A 24,239-nucleotide genomic window follows, 5' to 3' on the forward strand; every position below is an offset into this window, starting at 1 on the left:
AAGACAAACAATTGCAGAACATTTTTAACATTCTTACCCTAGTACGTATTGAATATATATCCACGAGCACCTGTATTTTTTTCTCCGTGATCAGAATATATATTGTACTCTCTCTACTCTGAATTGTATACAGACATGGTATGTAATCCAAAGTATCAATAATCATAATAGAAAAACAACAAGATAATAATATATTGATATCTCTTTCACAGCCCCTTTGTACACCCCTCTTCCCGCCCCCTTTGTTTTATCACACACTGGCATTCTTTCTGATAAAGACTGCATACAGATACAAACATAACACTACATTATTCCTCGTTTTGCTTTCGCCAAGGTACTTTTCAATCTATAGATTTCTGATAAATTTCGGAACGAGAACTGAAATTATGATCCAGACCATTTTTATTGAATTTCATTCTAAAACAGAAATTTCTCATTCGTCAACTGCACACTTTACAGAACTTTCCTCTCTTCTGATTGGTCATCAGCTTAATTGAACTGAGCATGCTCACTTGTGTACATCAGCTTCAACAGAGGAGTCATTCATCACTAGGAAGTAGTTGTTGGGTCCTTGCTTGGAGACTTGTATAAAGTACTTGGTGCCCTCATAGATCAGTTCCACGTCACGTATGTAGTTCAGGGCTATTGACTCAGCTGGTGATATCGGCTGTCCTCTGAGATCAAAACGAAATGTTATGTTACCCTTTGATATAGCAATACTGTTGTATTCCACTGCTGACAAGTCAGTTTATTAAAGGGACAGTATAGCTGTAACTTTAAGTGTTTGTTTTTTTCACTATGTTTGCTTTTAATGGCAACCAGTTTTTTTGTTCTCGTCCTCAATTGCAAAATTCATTGTAAGTGCTCCTAAAAGAAAGCAATTTCTTTTTAGCAGCAAATTAAAATCCCATTGACTAACTGAGCATAACACTCAAAGAAAAACACTGGACTGAATCACACAAACTGTCAATATCAACAACTACTTATGTGAGAACCAGGGATTGCAGACTACCCTGTTTACAATGACATACAAATTGAAACAATAAACATAATCATGGCACGGAAGTGTAAAAACATTATGCACACACAGTATGATAGAAATGTACCAACCTTTCTAAGGAATTATATATATTGTTGTAACTGTTGGTGATAGATCTTTCAGCTATGTGTACAGATCCACATATAAGACCTAACATAATGTCTGGCCTTTCAGCCTGAAAAAAGAAAAACAATTTTAGAATTTATATAATAAGAACCGTTGTTAGTTATACTTTGTTTTCCTTTAGTTTCTTCTTCAAGTCTCAAACCATGTTGAGATATAAAATTGGAGGTCAACATGCAAATTTTATAACTGGAGAAACAAATTACTCAAGATTTACCGATACTTGAAATTCAAAAATGGCTGCCATCCGTGTTAACTCTATACAGATAAACAAAATTTTCACTTTTCAAAAAGCGAAGACAGTGAAAATTTTTCTCACACCAGAGCTTTAAAACGAGCCCGCACAAGTGGTAGATCAGAAAAGAATTGTAAAAGTTTCAGAGTTCAAATATCTGTCCTTGAGACCCACATTACCTTAAGCCAACAAGCACAGAACTTGCGAAACAGGCCCATTGCAATACTGATCATATCTGTATCTTTACTGATAATTACTAACCTGAACTTTTTCAGCAATCAGCTGATCTAACCAACCAGTGTCAATCTCATTGTTCTGGAACATTTCTGTTTCTAAAATCTTCACCAGATACTCCACAGTTGTTCTGAAGTCACCAATGATCGATAGTTCCCTCAGTGCAACAACCATATTTCTAATAATTGCACAAAACAAAAATAATTCTTGTTTTATATTCTCATCTAATGCTGGAGATGGGTCATATTAATATTCATGAACCCTTTGACTTCCTTGGATGCTGGAAATTTCCAGTGTCATATTGAATGACTATATATACTTTGAGTGCTGGAAAAAATTATGGCAAGGTCATGTATGCTTTCACATTGTCTTTGGTATATGGGATAACATTGGCATGGTAGATATTAATATTAATGAATATTTCTGTATGCTTCTTTTTATGGATGTCTGTAAATTAAGGTTTTTTGATGAAGTATGTTTGTACAAGTATTTCTTTACATAATATTTTTCTAGAGTAAAATTGAAAGAGAAATTTTGTTTTCCTGTTATTGTCTAGAATACTTTGTACAAGGGGTCAGTGAGTATGGAATTATGCAAACTTCACCGATGCTACAATAACATTTCAGTGTTTGTGGTATGAAGCACAACTTTTTTCAACCAGTCATTAAAGGTCTTCAATCAAGACAACAGGAATACATCGTACAGTATCAAAGTATGGCTGGATCCAATAGACACTGAGAAACATGGACATCAATTACTTACTCCCTAGCATCTTCTCTGCTTTCACCCCAGGAGAAGCAATGCCCAAACTGTGAATCAGCAAACTCATGCAGGCCACCAGATGCAGCAACACTGAAATAACCCCATACGTTCTTACTGCTGCGGAAATTCAACTCATGTACTGTACCAGAGCTAGGTTTGAAACCCTGTAAAAAAAGATGTCTTGATGAATTAGGAAGTTCAGCAATCAACACAGTGCTGAGGGACAATTTCATTAAACTCTTATTGTCAGAAAACAGTAATACATATCCTTGTATAAATAAGTATAAAATAAAAACACCATATACAGAGTTCGTGTTTACGTAAAAATCGTGCTTATTTACGCACTGAAATTGACTCTCTACGCATTTTTTTCATTGTTGTGCGTTTTCTATGTTTTCTATACGCAAAGGATAACAGTAAAATGTTTCCGAAAGCACTCCCCACGACTGAGCTTAGGCGACAACCAGACAAAATTTGTTGCAACACATTTCTGTCAATCACTCACTTTGTGTGGAAAGTTCGGATTCTCTGGGCGTTGTCTGAAAAATCGGCATCGTAGTTCACAGGCACGTTATCATGTGCTGATGAATTACGTTGCTTATTTTCAGGCGAGCGATAGTTTCTGAAACTTATGACACAAAGTGAGTGATTGACAGAAATGTTGCGACAAATTATATAAATGCCAACCCTGCACGATCATCGCGTCTCGCTGTTCCCAAATTTTGATCAAGCACACATGCAGCATGGCGTCGAAGCAGACAAATCTGTTTTCTTTCAACTTTGCTCTACGAGTCCGTGAAAAAAATGATTCATCGGTAGAGCTCGTCAGAATCCCGATAAATTTTGAACACTGCAGAAGTGTCTCGATAAGCTGCCATAACTCTAACTTTTGGGTTGCCCGATGTGTTTTGACGGTCGCATGTATACCCTTCGCTGTTACGTTTCAACATTGTTCAAGTTGTTCGTTAAACTGTTTTCATTAAAATAATGTTACATCGTACAATCCGAATATGTAGTGTAGGTTTATTTAACGGCACATTGTATTTTGCAGTCAGTTTTTTCATCAATCGAGTGCGGAAGTGAAATTACGCACTCAAATCCAGCCATTACGCAATTTTAGCAGACTAATGCGTATGCCGTACGCGAGGAGAAAAAAGTCACTGCGAACACTGCCATATACCGGTAGGAGACTGCTTGTGAGTTTGGATTTCACATCTGTATGTTTGTGACATTTGACAAGCATCTGCTGTGAAAAGCTTCAAATATAAATTGATAATCTTTTTTTCCCTGGAGGCAAATAATATAGAAATAACGGGCGACGCGCAGACCATTAACGTTTATTTATGGGCAAGGGCGAGAGGAAAGCCAAAAATTAACGGGCGAGGCTTGCTGAGCCCGTTAATTTGGCTTTCCTTGAGCCCGCGCCCGTAAATAAACATTAAGGTGAAGTACTACGAATTACGTCAAAATTAGGTTGTGGTGTCATTTTCTTGAAACTTTGCACAAATATTCTTGGAAGTTTTGCAAGTGCAAAAATGAAATAAAAAATTGGGGTCACCATGCACGTTTCCATGGAAACGGACGTTAAAATGGCGTCGTTAGAAATAAATAAAAATGATATAATTCACTTAAACTAAAGAAAGCAATTATATAACGCTTAGCAAATGAGTTAATTATAATAAATATCTATCGAATGTATAGTTTTCATGATGTTTGTAAAGAAATTTTAACATAAGTATCGATTACAAAATGACGATATCGAAATTATATCATTATATAATTTTCTAACTTTCTTCCTGTCGCTTTGAATGGTGTCATTTTGACCAAACTTGGCGAATAAAATCCTAACATAATACCATTTAGTTTACACTTTTAATAAAAGGGTGTCACCATGCTACTTTTTACAATATCTCCAGGTGAATTGGTAATATGCGCTATGATAATGGGAGAGAAATGTTAATTTTGCGCTCATATTGAATAAAAACCAGCTTCCTAGGGGGTCAAAATATGACAAGGTTATAGGTCACATGTATTTCTAAGAGACTGGGTCAAAAATTAGGTAAAAGTGCAATTTTAACAATGACAGGGGATGTTAAATACATGCGCTTCAAATTGCGGCAGGCTGGAGTTAAATCTGCGCAGAAACGTTCTAAAGCGCGTGCGCTTCCGAATTCGTCGCACTTTACCTTAATGGTCAGAGTGGAGTCTGTTATTTCCATTATATTATCAACGAACCAGAGAAAACCGACAAAATTTGTGAAAATTTTCGGAGCGAACGACAACTGGGCCCCAGAACTGAGCAATACGTGACGCACTGTCATGCGCGCTGTAAAATATTGGCAAATCCGGAGATATTTTCAGAAAAAAGTATCTCAACTTGGTCCACAAGTGCTCCATTTTATTTTGTGATTGATTATGATTTACGTTTGAGCTGTAAAGTTACGATACTTTGAGTTGTTAATCTTATTATTCATATTCACGGGCATGTAAACAGACCATTACTGTGTATTTGTGGTCAGTCACGTGGTTCAGCTCGACCAATCAAAATGCGACAGGCAGGGCATGGTAATATAATGTACATTATTAAAATTTAAGCACTTCTGAGATAAATTGCTTAAGATATTGACTCTTCATACTTGTATTGAAACACGTTACACTGATTGATTAAATCATTATTTCAAAAATCGCACAACAGATTTCTTACTTCATCTGGATTTTCACTGGTAATTCTAGCTGCTATAACATGTCCCCTAGGTGTTGGTTCGATTTTAGGACTGAAACGAAAAAAAAACTGCAAATCAAAAATTTCAGACTGAATAGGCAAAATAAAAACAACCTATGAAAAGAATGCATCAATTGGACTTGCTTACTTGGTAGTCCAAAAATGGACTTTATCTTTTAACTGAAACTTTCAAACTTTGAGAGTCTGATTATCTGTCCCTAAGGCATACTTTTACCTTAAACTTCCATTTGCTGAAATTTTAGATGTATTTTCTGTTATTTTTGTTTTGTTGCAAAATATAATTACTTGCTTTCGCCTTGAATCATGTCAGAATACCTGGTGTTCAATTTGTCAACATAGCCTGTATAAGTGAAATATCCAGTGTTATTGTTGACAACTGAATTTTAGTCTAGACAAGAACACATTTGTCAATAATAACATTATACAATACACAGTGTTTCTTAGGATAATACTTTGTGTTTCAACATATTTCAGGGAGATGAATAAGAACAAAAATAATATAATAATGAAAATTTTATCAACAGTTACAGCCATTGTCCCTTTAACTCTAATCTAGAAATGAAACACATACATACTCGTTAAAGTCTATCTTAGTATCATCCCAGGATTGCTGTCCATATAGATTACGGATGTCTTTGATTCGATGAAGAGGTATTCCCATTGCAATCTGAAAATTAGAACAGAAGTTAGTGTAAACGAATCATTTCGTGTGGCTGTACAATCTACAATGACACTACCGGTACATTACATACACCTGCCTCTGTGACCTATGGAGTTTTGTTGTACAGTGAGTTTCGGTATCAGAGGATGTCGAGTAAATAATTGTGACATGGAGTACAATAACTTACCGGTATGTGCTATTGCACACTATTTGACTTTTACCGAAAAAAACCTTCACAGAAAGACAAGAGAAAATTTAACATTTTTTACTAAAAATGGACATCTCAACATTCAGTATCATATGCAGTGAATAATGGTCAGTCCAAAACCTGAGAATCTGAGTGAAATTATGCCGCTGAACTAAAATATCTACCACATGCACTGCACTGCTTGGGCTGAAGTTTCATTCTGTGAGCTTAGCTGATGTGCTAAGTGTGTTCCGTCATGACAGGAATACTAGAAACACCATAATTTTGACTTTTTTTGGTAAAGTTGGTCTAAAAAAGTCAATAATAATAATAATGTTAGTCAAAAAATACAGGGATTTATATGCTCATACAATGTCTCAGACAATACCTCGCTAGATGATGTAATCGGACATAAACTCTGGTATTTTGTGAATAACCTGACCGGTACATTATGTCAACATGATCAGGGCACAACCCTGAACTGGTCTCATCTCAGTGTTGGTAACATGGTTTAGAATCTTCTTACCTGTAGTTGACATGCAGGCAGATTAACGTCAGCTACCATTTCAGTACAGGGGTGTTCAACTTGCAACCGAGGGTTGAGTTCCAGGAAGTAAAATCCTTCAGATTCACTGTAGAGATACTCCACAGTGCCTGCACTGATGTAGCCAACCATCTTTGCCAGAGTAACAGCAGCCTATGAGAGAACAAATCCAACTCAAATTATCCATCATGACATTAGACACTGATATGGTATCCTTTCTGCCAATTACTCCTACTACCCTATTATAGTGACACATTTTACCAATTTTATGAATTTTTTTGTAATTCTTTTCAAAATTTTGGACCAGGTGGACAGTACTTATCATAAACTTCAGTTTTTGGTCAAAATTTTTGGAAAAATCAAAAAAAATGTTTGGACATAAAAAATTTTTGGATTATATTTTATACAGGCAACAAAAATTGACTTTGGTTCTCAAATTTCTACAATTCTTTTCTGATCTACCACTTGTGGAGGTTCATTTTAAAGCTCTTGGTGTATGAAAACTTTTTACCAGCTTAATTTTTCAAATTCGAAAATTTTATATTTCTCCATAGAGTTAACACAGGGATGGCGGCCATTGTGAATTTAAATACCAGTAAATTTTTTTGCTCTAGTATCAAACTATTCACAGTGACTCCTGATTTTTATCCTTGATTTGAAAATTCTTAACATGTATCTGAAGTCTTTCATTTTCAATGCGCATACTACCTTAAGTTGGATCACTTTGCAGGAAAACAGGAGTGAGATGGTGTCAGATTTGGCTGGTCAGAGCATGTGTTAAGTTTGGATCAGGAAAGAAGACCAATGATACTAATATCAAATTCTTTTGTTGCGAAAATTGTGGCCCAGGGACAGATTTCCTGAGGACACACTTTAAAGTTATTGAGAAAAGTGATTTCTATCGTCCTGTTTTTATTGCAACCTCCAAAAACATTTTCCTATGGAGTTAGACTTACAGTCCCTTTGAATTTCAAATTATAGCAACAAAATGGACGAAATTTGTTTTGTTCACCTAAAACACAGCACCCCCAAATTTTAGTGTCTATGAAATAGGAAAGTTTAGCGATTCATTGAGGATAACATTACCGTAAGTTTTAAAACTTTTATTTTCAGACAGGATATTTCTCTACCTGTTCCATTTCCCTGAGAGTATCTGATTCAGCTATGGTTGCTGGTGCTTCCTCTACGATCTTCTGGTGTCTTCTCTGAATTGAACAATCCCGACCAAATAAAGAAATGGCCTGACCATATTTGTCCGCGAGGACTTGAACTTCCAGATGACGGGCACTGAGAAGACAATATGGTGGAAAAAACATCATACACATTTACCACCCTACAAACCGTTAAACCATTAAAACGTTTTGTGTAATTTTAATATACTCACTAATTACAATGCTGATTGTTTTATTGGAATATGTTTTGTGGAAATCAACAGCTTTTATTCTTTGAAGCTGCTATTGTCTGGGACTAATGTTTATAGTAAGACACAGACATTATGGTTTCTGGTAAGTACCAAAAGTTTAAGTGAATTAAGTTTTTGAATGCAGGAATTCATTATACCAAGAAACACTGTGGTACAATCAATCAATACATTTCAGCATGGTTCAGTGGGCTGGACAGGTAAACAAAATTTACCACTATACATGTAAGTGCAGTGTTTTTGTCCTTATGATGTATCTGTGCCCAGTGAAAGTAATAAAGTATTCGTCTGCTCCATAGCTGGCCCATAACTCAAAATGTTAATTTAAAATGAAAGCAAACTTTACACGACATAATGTACAGGTGAAACTAAGTACATTAAGTTTGCTTGCTATTATTATTATAGTTTTGGCAATGCCAGGAAATATTTAGATGTAGGAAACATCTGGGCCACAATACTGGATAATAGTTACATTATAAGTGATAATCTGGGGGGATGACGTCACAAAATTCACTGGCATTGACAAAGCTATAATACTATAAAACACACTGCGTACAGTACAGGCATGGGTTGAGTCAGGGTTTCTTACCTCTTGGCTAGTTTCATGATGAAGATGGGGGAACCAGGTACTTCTGATTGTACTTGTCTGAATGAGTTTGCAAAGTCTTCTTGGTTTTCAACTTTACGAATTCCTTTCCCTCCACCACCTTCAGACGCCTTGATCATCACTGGGAAACCAATTTTCTGGGCAGCCTAGTATGAATGACACAATATTATTTACTTGTCTCACTTCAAAATGTATGTAAAATAATTTGTGCCTTCTTCAGAATGAACCTCGGGGACAGATATTCAGACTCTCAAACTTTTACGAATATTCTTTTGGTCTACCACTTGTAGGGGCTTATTTTGAAGCTTATTGAGTAAAAAGTGATCACTGGTAAACTTTTGTGCAAATCAGGATAACACAAGGATGGTAGCTATTTTGAATTTCAAATATCAGTATAGGTACTATGTTTCTCTAGTACCAAATTTCAAAACTGACCCCCAATTTTTATTCTTGATTTGTACAGAAAATGGTCAAAAGTTTGGTTGAGAAAAGTTTCAGCAAAATTTTAAATCTTTCATTTTTGAGGCGGGAACTAACTAGAGGCAAACTGCTTATACCGATACACATTCTGATTCTATAATAAGTCATACAATAAGCGTTTACTTGTTAAAAGTATTCTGTGGACTGTGTATTCTAAGAGAACCCCCATGTGTTCTCTGATCTGAGACATCCCTTGAAATAGGTTGAATTGGAACTACCCCCGTAGGTAACAATGGTCTGACCCTCTGAACTAAAGGTCTACACATCCCATCCTACCTGTAAGCCATCTTCAATAGAATCAACACAGCCTTGTCTGTAGATCTCATCAGGTACAGTGACTAGCTTCTTATCATCAGCACTGTCTTCATTCCATTCCACTTTTAATCCAGAGCCACTCCATGGTAGAGTGGGCACTCCAGCAGTCTGGGCCACGATGGAAGATGCAATCTTGTCACCAAGTGACCACATGGCATTCTCTGGAGGACCTACATGTAGAAGTGTGTGACACAATAAGATATCATATAAGCTGCTTATAAACTAATCTTGGTCGAAGACTACCGGTATATATGAATGTATGTAGAATTGCATGCTTATGGAACACCCTGCAGATCATTCATTAGACGCACTGTGTATTACAGTCTTATGAATTTATAAATGCCAAGATGATAGCTTGTCAACTTCTACTCAAGTCTGTGGAGACTGTGCAATATTTAACTGTTACACACAGACTCTCAAACTTTTTTGACTCCTTTCAGATCTGCCACTTGTGGGTGTTCATTTAATTTAAAGCTCTTTAAAGTGGATCTGGCCATTTTGAATTTTAAATAGTGGTAAATTTTAGGTAATTTGTTTCTCTAATACCAAACTTTGCATGGTGACTCCTGATTTTTATTGATTTTGTAAGAGAATGGTTGAAAGTTTCATTGAGGAAAGTTTGAGCAAAAGTTTAACTCTTTCACTTTTGAGGCACATACTACCTTATCATGAACATATTGTATTTTCATCTCCAATCTTGATTATCGCAGCACCATAATAAATCTTTTTTAACTTTTTTGCACAATTAAGGCAAAATACAATTTTAGCCAAACAAGTATTTCACTGTGGTATTTCAAATTGCTTTCATATATCTGACATGAGTCTCAAGATCAACAGACAGTTGACAAGAAAAATCATGCAACCAACCTATGAAGACAATGTTATTCCTGTGCAAGAGTTCTGGCAGTTTGGGATTTTCCGAGGCATGACCCCAACCAGCCCACACAGCTTGTACTTGTATACGCTTGGCAACATCCACAATCACATCAACATTTGCATAATTGTTGTTGTTGGTACCACCTGGCACTGATACGTAGTGATCCGCCATTCTGATGTATTCTGAAAGACAAAAGAACATCAATCAATCAATCACTCAATCAACCAATCAGAAATACAACACATGTACCTTCCCTGGCATCCGTGTGGAATATAGTCTGTCATTTTTAAAACCACTCAAAACAACTTGATAAGCAGCAAACTTTGACTAAGAATGCTGTAATTTTTACTTTTCCCTAAAAGTAATTTGTCAAGATAATTTTCAAATATCTTACAAATATATGTCTCTCATCACCAAAGACATCTTTTGGGTGCTGCATCAACTTCAAGTATTGACTCTTTATTAGAGATTTTTCAAGATGAAATGCTACTTGTTTTGAAGTAATTTCAACTGATTTTGTCATGGTACCACATAGCAAACACATGTAAAGGATAGCTTAAATATAACCATTCTTCCAAAGCTGTTTCTTATACCAAGACTTGAGCAAATATTTTTCCAATTTATAATTTAATTTAATGAACTGGTATTCAGGCATTTCGCACTACCCAATGGAGCAATGAGGAGTATAAAGTGCCTTGCTACAACACCGTGTTAGAGTCTCCAACTCACCACCCTCCAACAGTGAGTCCTTTACACTGGACTTACCGGGTCTCGAACTCACAATCCTACGGTAGTGAGTCTGTTACCTTTCCCACTACCCTACAGTGCCTCCACTGGAGGCACCATGCTCAAAAATGTCAATAAAGAGAGCCATACAAATAAATTTCTGCGAATACACCAGTAGATACTACCCAGGTAGAAGTATCTGTTCAGGATAGTCAGCACCAGACATGAGAGTCAGAGCTTACCAGCGTTGGCTTTGAGATCTTCTGGTGTCACCATGGCAACAAACTGAATGGCGCGTTCCTTCTTGAATACTTCATATGCCCACCGTCTGATGGAACGCATGCACTTGACAGCAGCAATGCCATTGTTAGCTATCAAAACCTGTGATTCAACAGACAAAAGAACATTTTGCTTTTCAGAAAAATTTTGAAATTCTGATCCAATATTTTATTCACTATAACACTCTTCATTGACAAGCCATAGCAATTAGCACAAAAGTTATTTACACAGTAAGAAAAGGGCCGTTCACATCAGCCAAAAAGACTCGGCCCTTGTCCTAGCCAGGTTCGTGGCCGACCAAAAAAACAGGTGTGAATGGTTCTGGCCGGCCGACAATTTCTGTCCTAGTCGAGAGGGGTGGTTTGTGGCCGACCCAGGTCTCTGGCCGAGCAGTAAACAGCGTATGTGAACGCGTTTTGTCCGACTCAGGTCCCAGTTGACGCCCTCTGTAGTTGACATGCAGTGTAGTCTTTGACCTATTCGACGATTCAGTATCATTTTAGACATGGCAAGTCGAGTAGTCAATTGGGCTACGGAAGAAATCAAGTGTCTTTTAGGCATTTGGAACGAAGATATGGTGAAAAATCTGATGGACCGCAAGGGATCGAATCGCCTACAATATCATCTCACAGCGTTTGTCAGAGCATGGGTTTGATCGTAGCCCAGATCAATGCAAACGTAAGATGAAACATTTGAAGTATGAATTCAAAAACGTTTCTGATCGGTCGGGGAAGAAAGACCTGTATGTTTTACGAAGAACTTAGCCAGATTATTGGCAGCAGACCTCCAGTAAATCCCGCTGCAGGCTCGGTTGTGGACAGTTGCAGACGCTACCAAATGATCTAGGCTAGGACAGCGTTGAACGTAATGTGAACGCGGACAAAGATTAGCTTATCTTCTCACATTCTGCCGGATTAGTTCTGGCCGGCCCTGGGCCTAGATGTGAACCCCATAAAAATGTGCCATTGCATCTATTGGATATCAAGTCCTTTCAATAAACATATACTGATAGCATAATGAAGAAAAATATAACATTTGTTATAATAAATTAGCACATACTTTTCACGAGTATGCCAATCTCCATAACACACAGTGTACATATTGACTCGTTTTTGAACAATAAATGGTAAAATGACGAGTGTCAAATCAGCCTTGATGAAATACATGAATATGTACTGACCATACATGTATAACAGACCACTCACCAGTATAAAGACAAAATGCCAAACCACTTCTCATTTTGCAATTCAAAGAATACACTACATGCTCATTCAACAAGTACATTTATAATGAACATCAACTTCTTAACAATACCAAAATATTTACATTATGTCTCATTTTTGTTCATTTGATGATATTTACACCCACCTTATTGATAACCTTGTCTCCTCCAAACTTTTTGACATACTCCTCTGGAGTTGCTATGACGAAATCTTTGAAAGATTCTCTTCTTCTCATCGGTCTCTGAGATCCATCTATCTTCACAAGATTCAAGCCTGACATGGTGTGTCTGAAATCACATCAGGATAGTTCCCAGACTCAGTTTTCGAAAGACAGAGAATTTAGAAATTGCGAGGGCAGTATAATACAACAGTAATACAGCTATAGTGTAGATATTAGCTATCCACAACGGGGCCACAGATTATCATAACATGTGTGCATGGCAAATACAACCATCGCGTTTGACTTCCAACCTCCTGCAGGGGTCCCTAAACCATAGACCCTGCCAAAAAAAGTGTGGAAGTGCAAAAATCTGCAAAAACCTAACGTGACATATCATCAGTAAGTATTTGCAGATGTTAAATAAAGAGCTAACATCTCCGCAAACACATTGAGTTTCATTTGTCATGCATTTCAATTACCACCGACCCCTAATCAGCTCAAAAATGTTACGTGTAAAAATCATTTCAAATTTACTTTACAAACTTGAAAATCATTTCCCATTATTTTAGCTACATAGGGTCACCAGCAACGTAACAGATCCAGTACCTCTGTTCTACCCTGTCACCCTGTTGTTAAGTGTATCGGTCCAACCTTGGTGACTAGAACAATTAGGAATGGACCAAAGTCTGACAATGACAGGGTAGTAGTACCCTGTGGTTATGATTACAATGTTCAAGTGGCTTGTACTGACAATAGCAATACTGTAAAAGTACCATCGGCTGTAACACCTATCTTTAGTACTGAATGTTGGTACTTTAGTAAGTGGTGTTCTTCAAACAGGTGCACAGCAAACTTGGATTGTACTGTCAGCAGTCACTTGTGCCCATTTCAGTTGTACTGCCAAAACCAATAATATATGGTACAGTAGTAGTAAGAAAGCGTTGTACTTAGTTGATACTCAAAGACACAAGGCTGGTATTCAGTTAGAATGTTGCACCACAATGGTATGTGGTCAAAAAAGCCAATATTGCATGAGCTGATGTCAACAGTTTTACTCCAGTCCTAAATTGAATCAATAATGAGAATACCACTATATATGCAAATCATTTCACAGTCAGTGATCTGAAATCTGGGATCACAGAACACTTTTTTTAAATTTTTGGATTTGTATTTCAGCTTATAGATGACTGTTAGAGTAAACCTATAACAGAGAGTAAGAGCAGTACAAAAACAGACTTTGGCTGCCGGATTTACATGTATCTTGATACTGATATTGAAAACTGCAATATGGGATTTGCTTAACACATGTATGGTAGACTTGATCAAACATTATCCCGTCATCAGATGCCCTTACAATAAAGTATTATTTTTACATAATTCTTTCAATCGCAACGACTGACTGACAATTTGGGAAGTACTTTACAGTTAAAGTGAGATTAATTGCAACTTTTTGATTGGTGTTATTAAAGTTTAATATCTTGTAGTTTTACATGCTGTAAATTGTAGCAATGGCGGGCTACATAAATGGAATCATCAGCAAGAGAAGCCATTTACATGCAGTGTGTACAAGAGTCCATTACATATATGCCCATAATGTATAAGGATGACAAAATATGGACATCGAAGTGAGTGGAAATTATGCAAGACAGTTAATAGTATGTTGTAGTAAGCAGTGTCTTGTAATTCATTTATTTTACACACTAAGTTAATAAGGTTAAATTTATTCTGTACGTGGTAATTAAGATTTGACAGTTAATCAATGATTTGATAACAATAAACATAAATAACAAGAAAAAATATGGAAGCATTGACGGAGATAAATGTTTTGCACACATTACCTTACTTTGAGTTTGGGTCGATGCATTATTTGCGTTAAGAGACAACATACCAAATACGGGTAACCTGAATCTAGTCTTTGAGTTATCCAACCTGGCAGCAATATATGTATGTACCAGTAATATAACAGGGTAGATGATGACTGCTAGTTGTGATGAGTTATGGTGACAGTGAAAACATTTCAATGAAACAGGAATAGGTTGCAGAAAGTGACAAGATGATAGGCATTCAAGTCATGCAAGAAGAGAGAGTGGTAGACGTACAATAGTGCTGGGTATAATGTGAAACTGGTACGAGCGAATTGTTTTGAAGGCTATGAAATGCCGTATGTCATGAGGTCAATCGATGTTATGTGAGAGGTCAAAGGGCATGGGTTGAATATCAAGTGTCATGAATTTCCATCTGAACTTGCAAAGGTCACAATATATTTGTGGATGAGCTACTGATACTTGAGAAAATATATCTATAAGACCATTTGAATGTTAACACCAATTCTATATATGTATCCATCTATATATGCCAACAAGATGACAATAAAAATAGGCAAACACAGAATTAAAATACCACACATATTTTTGTAAATACTATCTGTACTGGTATAGGGAGATCACAAATCCATCAGCAAAAAAGTAATCTATGAGAACATCAGTTCTAATACTTTAAACCCAATAAAAAGTTACATCAAATAAAATAGAAAATACTTCATGTTAGTTGCACGTTTGAACTACAATTAAATGTAAGACGAAATAAATGCAAAATAACTATAAAGTATGGCAGATTTACTTTTACACAGGGAGAAAGACACATGTACATGTAGTAAAATGCAAAATTGTATGTTATTGAAATTTCAAAGTGCTAGCCTGCAAACTTTGAAATAAAATTGAGATTTGCTTGTAATTAAAATGCTTTACATGTAAACAAAAAAATGTCTAAAAGTCTATTTTATCTGTTGATATGTGAGTTGGCTTTGTGGTAAAGAAAGGTAGAGAACAAGGAAAGTAAAGTCATCGATGCAAAGTTTTAGATTAAACCTGAAGTATGTTATATTTATCTCACAAAATATTCCAGTAGAGTGCACATATATATATATGAAAGCAATGCTAATTAATACACTTTGCATTAATAAATAATACCTATTTCAGAAATTGAGCATGAAATGATAAAATAAGTCTAGATGCATCATCAGCTATCAACAGAAATACTTGTACGCTTTTGTATAGAGGAACATTTGGCAATTTTTCAAACAAGCATATTATACAGCCATTACACTTTCAGAATGCACTTTCAGAATGTTGAGGCACAACCTGCCTTACACAAATCTGCTTGAAATAAAGTGAAGGGATTGGTTTAATGTTTTCTTCCTCTGTGTGGATTGTTGGTAATCATTTCAGGTTTCACCTGCCTAGTAAGGCAAGAACATCATCTATGGAAGCACATCTCTACATCTGATTTCAATCAGATTGGACTTGTGGCAAGCATTCTAGTTTTCCTAGGGGGCATTAGACTATCTTTAAATAGAATGATTATGTGGCGTAGCAGTGTTAGAAAGGGTAGCCCAGATTTATTCTTGGTATCATGTTGTCGTCCTTGCTTACAGTGGTAATATTTCTGTTCAATTAGAGCTGAGCACTGCAGGGAAGCAGAGATGTACACGGCTTTATCAACATACCACAATACCAATAAGCAGTGCAGATCATGCATAAATTATGCAAATAAGTTATTTGATATGCAAAACAAATATGACAAAAATTGTATGATTCTTTTAAAATGCAAAATACTTTGCAACTGTCATAATTCATAAGAGTAACCAATCACTGAAAATGCATGATATCAACAGGCAAGTTCATAAAGCTTTTCAATACATGATTAGTATTTACACTATGCATTTGACATCTGAACACTTGAAATGTAAATGATCTCAAGAAGTTAATGAAATCTGTGAAATCTCAACATAATAGGCTACATCAAAGTACTAGTGATAAACGAAAAGTGATAATAACATGAAAATACTGACATACCGATACATTTATTGAAATTTAATCAGAGATATTTAACGAGTATAAGTAAAAACTGGCAGGTTTCTTCGACAACTGACCAACTTTTTGAGAAAAATATCAAGGTACGGATATTCATAGAAAGACAATTTGATCAGATGTATTTGGAAGGACAAATAAGAGAGTGTGTTTGCAGGCTGTAGAAAACATATCTGGTACTGTCTGTAACTATGTTACATTAGCAACTGGCAAGAAGCAAAGGAGAATATTATCAAAATCAAATGTGGTAAGACGCATTTAATAAAATTCTTTGTTTGTCATCCCTGGGTAAGTAGGTTTTCTTTCAAAATGATGAAAACAAGCACAACGTTTAAGTTACTTTGAATCAATAATGGCTATTTTCTTTACCCTATTCCAAAAATATATGAGAAAATTAGTTCATGTATTTATATTGTGTTTTATTTCGATGTTTGTTTTTTTTTACCTGGCGGGAGGGTAGGTCTGAGGAAAATTCAAGGACAGCAAACAAAAAATTTTATTATCCAGGGGCCTCAACATGAATTAAATAGCAGCAAGCACATCAAGCAAAAGGCTAAAATGTTGAAGTATGGTGTAGCGTAACACAGAAATCTGTTGACAAATTTAACAAACTTTTTTCCCTTTTCCCGTCCCTTAAATATTGAAAGGTTATGATTCTACATGTATTTTAGCCGCTGCGCAAGCTGCAAAGAGAACGAATGCGTGAAATAAAAGTTTTTCAACAGTTATACTGCAAGAAATAGCAGCGCTTTGCACACAAACGAGCTGTTGTATTCATGATGGAGGATGAGAAAATAAAATTTTAATGATAGCACATTAACACATCTGTTGAAAAACACTGAAACCCCCATCACCTCCAATTCTGGTTTACAGGTCCAGCTCCACCATTAAAAACAATGGGGCTAAACCAAAGTTTGGTGGTGAAGAGGGTAGATGAAGACAAATCTCCCCTTACAGCAATGATACAATATCATGGATTTTGGTATAAAACTTAAAATCATACCAGACCTTTGAATAGAAATGACAAACAAAAGTACCCAAATTTCGAGATATTCTTTTGAATATTTTAAACCTTTATTATATCAACCAGTTCAGGATGTATTTTGCCCATGTTCTAATGCAGATTGGGAAACAGCTGTAGATGCTGATGAGCTATAAATGTGGCAAAGAAAAGTCAAAGTTTCCTTTGGTACTTTTGAATGTGACCAGTGACCATGGCCTTCAGGAAGCCTGATATTACTGGGAATATTTATTTACTTTATATCTTCCTACTTTTTGATACTGATAGACCTACCGGTACAAACTGACGCAGCAACTACATGATCATACATGGCAACTTCATTGGAGGTGATACGTGTCACAGTAGAACAGTGCCTCTTCTTTCTTAAATTGAGCACTTGCACACTCATTTTTGACAGCTATCATAGATTTGCAGTTTAAAATTTGCCAGTACACATGTTGCCTGGAAGTTGTATTAATTCCAAGCTAGTTTTTTGCACTTATAATTTTGAATTCAGTGTTACACTCTCTATACCGTTATGGCGCTTCGTCGATATTTGGTATACTTTGAATCAATAATGAGATGTGAAAGGTGTGTTGTTTTTATTTCATTCTGACACACTGATAAGGAATGCATAAAGGGAGATCAGCCTTCATGGAAAATACTTATTAATGATTAATATTGAGAAAACCTTTTTTCAGTGACAGGAACTTGATCTTTGCGAGCATGATGATATGAAGCTCCTAATGGATTGGAATGGCTAGTGAGAAAGAAAGGAAAACAAAATACATCAAAATTAATATGGACACAAAAACACCAACTTGTCATCCGTTGTTCCCACAGTCACCAGGTCTGTGCGTGGGCAACTTTCTTGTTTACAAACATATTTTGGTTTGAGTAAATCAAAACAGCTCTGAAATATCTAACATTTGTAATATCTTTAAATCCTCTCTCAAGGATTCTTGGTAAATTGTTGGTGGTGTGGGACCCTTATGACCTTTGAACTTCAACAGTACTAACGATTGTGGCCCTTTAATACATCAATACTGGTACTGTGCAGTCAATTTGATATTTGAAAATGATTTGACGGAACAAGGAACTCGGGAGACAAGATGGAAAGATGATGTGATTAACTGTGAAGAAATGTTACCATGCGATTCTAATCAGCAACATGTACGAAGAATGCATAGGCAGAATGCATTTAACTACAAAGCCAGATGCGTGATGTATTTTCCAGCCATGCTGTAAAAACAAAACAATAACTAAACAAATTTGAATTCTTGATCTGCGTGCTTTGCTAATTGCCAACATCTACTATCGAAGCAATCAGCTTAGGGACAGAAAATTACTGTGAAAAAGAAAGCAAAATTCAGTAATTTTAAAGCAAATACTAATGCACTATATGTGGCTGCAAAGCATTTACATACATGTATCAGTATGTATATGCTTTATAAGCAACCCTCCTCTACAGCTGAAGTTAACAAAATTAATCTCATTAGACAGACAAAAGCTGGATTGAAATTCCTGATTTGAACTTTTCTTGGAAAATCCAGTAAATCTAATACATAAGATAATTTACTTGATGTCTCTCAGTGACAGTGATGTGTCAAATACTGCTGTGAGCCTGGCAATGCTTTCCCACTCAACCTTGGAGAAAAACTGGAATTCCTCTGCTTCATGAAAATTACAATTTTTTGCAACGTAAATGCTCCATGAGTGGTAGTTTTTAATTTATTTTTCACTATTTTTTAGTGTTTGAAAAAAAACAGATTCTTGTTCTCTCAAAATTAAATTATGTTGAAATGCTGTGTTCTTTAGCTGGTAAAATCACACTTGTGTGTGTGTATAGTATTGTCCTGTGTTATTGCTGAACGAAAGCTGAATTTAAGAATTCATTTGCAGACAAGCACAATTTCATTCCATACATAATGCATCATGTGGTGTGGCAAATACTTTTGTTTAAATATACTTTAAGAAGGAGAAGAGAATTTACTTTTTTTATTGAAAAAAGAATAATGAAAATATTATCAGTTCTCTGTTTTGTCCCTTGCTTTCAATATGGAGAGTTTGTAGATAATGACTTGCAAAAAAATAGTGACAACATCACTGTTCGCTCCCATATAGTTATCAAAACAAGTCAACAATTGTATGAAACATGGACATACATATACAGACAGACTGACATACACAGACTGGCACAGAGTGATGACATTGACCCCAAGTGTGCCTTGGCCCATGGAGAGTGATAAAGATATACAGCTGAATGTAATGATAAAATAGTTAAGTATAGGCCTATACAGGCACTGAAGGTGAATATGTTACAGCAATTTGATTAGTTTCTTTTCCTTTTCTACTTCTGTGATAATCTTTAAGAAAATCAATCTGCAAGGCAGTTTATGTATTGACAAATATGTTATCTTTTACAAGCACACAGTAAACTGTTCTTGATTTTTCATTTACAATATTTGACATAGACTGATATACATAACATGCAACCAATGTTTACACTTTGCCCATACACCAGATACATGGAGAAATTTCAACATACAATCATCAACTCAGAAACCCTACAGGAAAAAGTAAACATTGTTTTCTTCCAGAACAGCTGGTACATCCACATCTGGAACAACTTACAAACTTAACCAATTACACAAGGATGATGACATAAGAGATAAAGTTAAACTGTGGTGAACTTGACTATTCCTTTCAAATCCTTACCTAACTTGACATCTTAAACTAAAATACACTGCATGGTTAATTGTGCACAAAAATACATCGGGTGGACCATTTGATAAGGGATGGTGTCTGGAAGATCGATGAGACCTGTACATTATCTTTTTTATCCGATCCATTGTACATTCTTTTTTCCCCACTCTCTCACCTTTTCTTTTTGTCAAACCTTCTCTGGCTGAATTTTTTTTATTGGCATTTGTTAGGAATTTTTTCAAAATTTGCCAGGATTTTTTTGCCGCATTCAACACCAAATACAGTTTACCATATCAAATGCTTACTAAATCACCACATTATATACTCTTAGTTCCAGTAGGTATAAAATTACCAAAAAAAATCTTAAAAATACAAAATGAAAGATATCCCAGTAAAACTGAAAGTTTCGCAAAGTTGCCCCAAAAATTCAAAATTCTGGATTTCAACTTAATTTCAATATATCTTATTAACAAAAACCCTACGGACCGGTTTACTAAATATCAAAGCAATCAGACTGGTAAATTTTGAGAAACAAATTTTTTGACCAAAAATGAGAAAAATTGCCCCAAAAATACAATATTGCAGATTTCATCCTAATTTTAAATATATCTAATCAACATAAACCCTAGGAACCTGTACACTAGATATCAAAGCTACCAGATCAGAAGTTTTAGGAGAAAAATTTTTGGACCAAAAAAGGCAAAAATTGCCCCCAAAATAAATAAAAAATTGCCAGTTTCAACATACCTTCAATACATTGTATTGAGATTAATCTTAGATACCTGTATACCAAATACATGTATCAAAGCTATCAAATCAGCAGTTTTTGGATTAAAAAATTTTTTATCAAAATTTGGGAAAATTGCCCCAAAATTACAAATATGACAATATCAATACAATTTGTACAAGCATGACTGAAGTCATTCTGAGGAACATGAATATTAAGTTTCATAGCATTCAGACGAACGATTTCAGAAAACAAGATTTTTTGACTAAAAACGGAAAAAATACCCTAAAAATACAAACATGCAAATTTCATCCCAATTTTTGCACACATAATTTAGAATACCTAAAGAAATCTGCATACCAAGTTTCAACCAAATCTGACCAATGCTTAATGAGTTTTAGCCATTTGTAGGATTTTTCCTTTTTTCCCCCTCATTTGCATATTTTTGACACTGACAAGTTCATTTGAACAAATTTACATCTCCACCCCTAGGTGCACCTGTACACCAAATACTAGGACAGTAGGTGCTACGGTTTAGGAGTTTTTGATTCGGACGGACTAACAGACATACATACATACTTACATACATACACACAGACGCCATTTTTCCACCTTATACGAATACCTCCCATTTGCATATATACATATGCATATATGGAGCGTAAAAATGCCAAGGGGGGTATGACAGTCGTGTATTACCATCGACTTATAATCTAAATGTTGTATTACAGTAACTGTAATATTAATCTGAATGGTTTCTGTGACTGATTACTCAAATATTAAATTGGTAAGGTTATGTCCACTCAAGATCCAAGGCATCAGGATTTGTAAGTAGTTAAAAAATATCGAAATGTAAGACTAAAACACCTCCAATTTGACCTATAATTTAGATGTGACCATATTTATAGCAATGTGTGAGAATTATAAACATAAACACAAAACGGCCTAATGTACATGTAGTTCTGAATCTAAAGTTTTCAAATTGGTTCAGTGGAAAAGCGCAGTTAATTACAAAGCACCATGGAGGTAAAAAGAAAGACATTCTTTTTACCTCCATGAAAGCACAAGCTAGGCAAAGCAATGTAAAGCAAATGCCACGAACAGTGACAATAACATCTGTATATGATATGCATCATAACAAAACTAACAGCAAGCTTCTGTCTATGCCTTCAATGCCCTTTCACCCCAGGATATCACCTACAATTGACATTTTACACAGTATGAAAACGCACTCACTGTTGTTTGAGGTGTAATGTAAGTGTACGTTTGAGCCAATTCTACAATAGTAAAGTATCATTTCCTAGTATGCTAAACATTGGATCGCTATTACTTTATTATTATTACTTTCTTTCTCTTTGAATGCACTGTCTAAGTACATGTACCGGTACATTAAAAAGATTTTAATGTCACTAAAAATCTGATTAACACAATTTTATATGTGAAACTTTCAGAAATAAAAATATCTATACTCTTTGAGTTTTCAGACTGGAATGGGATGAAATTTAGGTGTTGTGCAGTGAACTGCAACATAAGATCTAGTTTCTTCAGTACCTTACAGATACACAGGGCATTATACCGTGACCTTAATCACAGGTTTTTTTCAGAATGCTGGTAAAGGGCCTGTAGCATCACTGATATAAGTTGAATGAACCCCTATCCTATTCAAAGTGATCTCAATATTTTTGTCACGCAAGAATAAACTGTCTGATATAGCATTTTGCAAGGACAGCTGATTACTCGCTGAATAATGCAGCACATTAAATGAAACACTTGTTGATATCATTCATGTTCATTTCAAAAAGCACACATGTTGTCCTTTGACTCACTGTAACTTGTCCAGTGACTGTGTTTAGTCATTCAATGCTGCTTTGACCTTCAGGCTGAACATCTTGTGTGCAAATTTGATACACATTGCTTTTCTGTTGCAAGTGTTATCATGGGGGAAGTGCAAATTTCATTGCCAGTGAATGCATGAGCTGCCCTAATTTCTACACTAAAAACAATCCCTCTCTTTAAAGAAATTAGGGCAGCTACTGCATTCATTGGCAATAATTCGCACAACCTAATTATGAAATGACATCCAGTTATACAATAAATATGAATTTCATTTCATGAAACTGGTAGCACTTACCAAATACCGGCAAGCCTGCATGAGCGGCGTTTGGCATGTACAAGAAATGGTACGATCTCAAGTGAACCATTCAAAAGCTCTTTCATCTAACGTCATTCTTTCTGTTGCACGGACTATCCTTGGATCGAATTTCAATTCACATTCAAATTTCACAGCCGGTGTGGCAGTATATATCATTGGTTCGCCAATAACTCTTGTTGGAATAGCCTTGGTTATTCAATTGATTGTGCAGATTAGTCAGGTAACAGGCCACCGTGATATCAGTGGCTAATGAGACCTGACGGGGTCATCTGAAGTCTTGTAGGTTGCTGTTGTATTTTACTGATTCTTGCCACCAACAGGTAAATTTGAGTTTCCTTTCAATGAAAGGTCATGCATACCTACCATGGTCTAACTGCTCTATTGTGGAATTTTAAATCTTAACATATGCTTTTTTAAATGTCACAAAATTCAATATTGTTGACACATTTCCACTTTGTTATGTTTGCAGTTTGTCTAGCAAAATATTTGCACTAGAAGAATTTCATGGTCAACTTGACAGCCAATATTATAAACATATTAAAATGCATACTTTGTCACCTCAGCATAGTATTTTGTACAGGTTCAATACCTTAATATGATGCTTCAAACAAAATGATCAGAAAACATGAAATACGTTTGGAGTACTTACAACTTGCATATCCGCACATATGAACCGATGTAAATTCCATCTACAACACCATGGTCATCTGGGCCTACTTTTTCATATTGGATTTGCATATATATAGATACCTATACTCCCCTATATAAAATGGAACAGCCCTTACTTTGTCTTCTACAAGAGGTATCACTTACGCATGCAACTTGACACTGATAATTTTTCCAGCAGTGCTGGTAGAGTATGGCAAGCATCATAGATTTCACAGCGTTACATACAATTAGTCTGGACAAGCAAGACCACGAAGCATTAACACAAACTCAAAATCGAAATTCTTATATTCTGACAGCTGAACTTGAGTTTGAACATCGGAAGGACGACTGCTGAAAAAATCAGGTAAGACCTCGATATCTAAGAAAATCCACTATACTACCAGTAATCAATATAAATTCTTTATTAAAGTCGGTATTTCAAAGTCAATATAAGTTTAGAATTTGTCGTAACATTAAAAGTTTAATTGCAAACATAGCACTGGCTCACATCTTGCTCAAGGA

General features: G+C 35.6%; 1 protein-coding gene across 1 annotated transcript in view; it reads right to left on the bottom strand.

Annotated features, from left to right (window-relative positions):
* LOC139115237 (acetyl-CoA carboxylase-like) overlaps nucleotides 1-24,239 on the bottom strand; it is a 73,174-nt gene that overhangs the window by 38,560 nt on the left and 10,375 nt on the right. Inside the window, 14 exon segments of the mRNA XM_070677213.1 lie at nucleotides 513-674; nucleotides 1,111-1,214; nucleotides 1,659-1,809; nucleotides 2,394-2,557; nucleotides 5,098-5,167; nucleotides 5,712-5,803; nucleotides 6,511-6,681; nucleotides 7,659-7,815; nucleotides 8,538-8,701; nucleotides 9,312-9,520; nucleotides 10,218-10,409; nucleotides 11,196-11,334; nucleotides 12,601-12,742; nucleotides 18,176-18,244. Of these exon segments, the coding sequence (XP_070533314.1) occupies nucleotides 513-674; nucleotides 1,111-1,214; nucleotides 1,659-1,809; nucleotides 2,394-2,557; nucleotides 5,098-5,167; nucleotides 5,712-5,803; nucleotides 6,511-6,681; nucleotides 7,659-7,815; nucleotides 8,538-8,701; nucleotides 9,312-9,520; nucleotides 10,218-10,409; nucleotides 11,196-11,334; nucleotides 12,601-12,742; nucleotides 18,176-18,244 (1,986 nt within the window).

The sequence above is a fragment of the Ptychodera flava genome, chromosome 2, assembly GCF_041260155.1.
Source record: "Ptychodera flava strain L36383 chromosome 2, AS_Pfla_20210202, whole genome shotgun sequence".
In the NCBI taxonomy this organism is placed as follows: domain Eukaryota; kingdom Metazoa; phylum Hemichordata; class Enteropneusta; family Ptychoderidae; genus Ptychodera; species Ptychodera flava.